Here is a 2,900-nt window from a genome sequence, read left to right as displayed (position 1 = left end):
CGAGAAGGACGTGGCGTGATACTAGTCACGTGACCTCGCTGACGCAACAATACAAATAGACAGTCATCTCGCTAACAGTACCCACTTCTCACTTTATAGACGCTTGTTGTCTGACCGCATAGTGGGGTTTGACCATCACCTTTATAATACGTCCACTATCCCAAAGTGGAGAGCGCCGTTTGTTTATTTCGTAACGGTAACCGGACGCGAACATTGAACTGGAGATCCACAGTCTGGCACACTAACCATCAACCCTATGGGAACAAGTAATACTTACAGCAAAATATCTGTCTCATTTCCTTGATATTATTTCTTGGATTTTATAAGTTTTATTGTGAACTGATCTATTTTAGTAATTTGGTACCAGCACAATCTATCAAGGATCTTTCTTATAACAAGCTTATGAAAGTACTGCTTTAACCATATATGTATGGTAGATATTTTTATAAGCGATTTATAGTGTATATTATACACATTTGTTGTTCTTATAAGTGAATTAAAAGAAGTTATACAACATCATTGAACATGATGTTAAATAATAAAACGATTTAAAATACTTCCTCTTATTTATCAAGAATCCAGAAAGATGTTTATGGTAAACAAAGTATACACATTGTTGTAACAACATAAATAGTTAAACCATTACTGCGGATATACATTGTAGTAACAATATAAATAGTTAAACCACTACTGCGGATTAGCGAATCTGGCACCGTGCCAAAAAAGTTACTCCTACGTGTATAATTTTCTTCTTTCTATATGTTTTTTTGTTTTTCTACAAAATAACATTACGCATGCGTAACTTTACCGGCGTCTGGTATTATGCCCACGCCTTATCGATCGAAATATCTAGCACGTGGAATAGTATGTTGCGTAAGGAGTGCGTTTCCTAGCCGCCACTAACATCCTTGAGAGAAAGAATGTAACAGAAAAAAAAAATACAGAAATTTCCGAATGAACTTTCAAGGTAGACACACCCATTCTTACAACACCACTGACGTACTTTAATTACCTAATTGTTACTACTTGAAAGGCGCATTTTAATTTGAAATTATAAATATAACCTGTATTTCAGGTTTTATTTGATTTTTGTACCACACAACATCTATTTTCATAAAGGTTTAAATATGTTTTAAGATCATTATCCTTTGCTGTAATGTGATTTTGTTAGTTTTCAGTCAGTGTTGAAACAAAATGATGGTTTTTCGAAAAGTTCTTTGTTACGTTAATAGCTAACTTATAAACACTGGTACTTATTAACTGCCGAAATGTTTCGATAGAGGGGAAACTTTGAGTTTAATTGATAACCTAATTCCAAGATAAATCTGTATTAATTGAATATTTACGTTATTTGGTATTTAGGTTGTGTGATATTCATCTGAACGTGAAAAGTTATACGTATTTACAGTAAACTTTTCCAGATGTCGTGTGGCACTTTTCAATACTAATACACTTTTATTATGCATTTTAAATATTTTCCTAGTTGTAGAAAAAGGAACTGACTCGTTACAAGAAACAACAATAAAGACAGTTTACGACTATAAGTTTTATTTCAGTATTTTATTTTTGTTCTAACGGTATTTGAAGAATCTTTATAAATAACACAATTTACATCTCTTGTATCATAACTGTCTGCATCAATCATTAACTTTACTGAACATATCTTGATTACATTTCAAATGGCTCGTAACAAAAACATACTGTTTTAATCATAATACAACAGTGTTTAGCACAAATAATAATTGTTCATATTTATATACATATATACAGTTTGAGAAACTGTGAATCCGTGAAACCTCAAAACCTTTATACTATTACAATCAATCCATAAAAATATCCAGAGTAATTACATGCCTTGTGGTGTAAGTCGCATAACGTTTTCGACCCTTATTTACATGAAAGTATATATGGAATATATATATATACAGAATGTCCAAAAAAAGTTCACTCATGATATTCTTACTAACTTGAAGAACTTAGAGTAACTTTACACTCGGTCCCTTGGGAGGAATTTGCTCCGTCACTGTCTCAATCTTCAGTTTTCTCTTGAGCTTGTCTACGAGTCGATTGTGAAATTTGTTCAAAGAAGAATTAGAAGCCGAGTTGGGAGAATGGCTTTCTGATACACACTGTGAGCTACAGCGACGCTGTTGTTCCCTGGACTCGCCTTGCAAATGAGCAATATTAGCCATTCTTTCCTCTACATCACTCTCCGGGGAGCAGGACAGACTAGGCGTGGCAGACTCGCTCCTTGTTCCTCGTCTAGACCGAGGTTGACTGCAGTTACTGCCCCTTCTAGATCGACTTGGATAAATTTCATATTCGTTTCTGACGACAGGCATCATAAAAGCCATTGTTGGTTGTACTTGTTAGGCTTAGGGGTTTTAAAAACGCTACTCTTAAATTCCAAAACTTTTCAATATGACGTGTATTTTCAGAACTTGTCTGTAGACTCAATCGTTAATGTAACACACAACTGATATAAAAATAACCAAAGTTAAGCGAATATCTCTCAATACTAACGAGCAAAGAAACCCAAAGTGAATGAATGACGCACATTGTGACCTATCAAGTTATACACAAACTGAAAGTATGTCACGTGATGTAAACTTGGAAGCGTGCCAGCATTATTGGTGGTGTGGCTAAAGTCGCTTGCAATTGGCTGCATGACGTCGTGTGGACGTTAACACCTACAAGAACGAGATGTAATATTATGAACCAAAATGTTTTGATTAAAAGATAATCTTGGAAAGGTTAACGATAACTAAAATATGTTTATTCTGCTATGGTGTAACACATTAAAAGAATAATCCCAAGCAAGCTTATAAAATCTTTTTTCGGTTCTTAGAAAATGTGTGAACGTTTTGTTTTTCAACACTTCGACTGATTGCGCCATGGAA

At 34.4% G+C, this 2,900-nt stretch overlaps 1 protein-coding gene across 1 annotated transcript; it reads right to left on the bottom strand.

Annotated features, from left to right (window-relative positions):
- Nucleotides 1-1,976: 1,976 nt before the first annotated feature.
- Nucleotides 1,977-2,354, bottom strand: LOC106470985. The gene has a single exon (XM_013931570.1). It carries the CDS (start codon nucleotides 2,352-2,354, stop codon nucleotides 1,977-1,979), a length of 378 nt encoding a protein of 125 aa, XP_013787024.1.
- Nucleotides 2,355-2,900: the final 546 nt, after the last annotated feature.

The sequence above is a fragment of the Limulus polyphemus genome, unplaced genomic scaffold, assembly GCF_000517525.1.
Source record: "Limulus polyphemus unplaced genomic scaffold, Limulus_polyphemus-2.1.2 Scaffold4338, whole genome shotgun sequence".
Lineage (NCBI taxonomy): Eukaryota > Metazoa > Arthropoda > Merostomata > Xiphosura > Limulidae > Limulus > Limulus polyphemus.
This window is presented reverse-complemented; position numbering and strand designations above follow the sequence as displayed.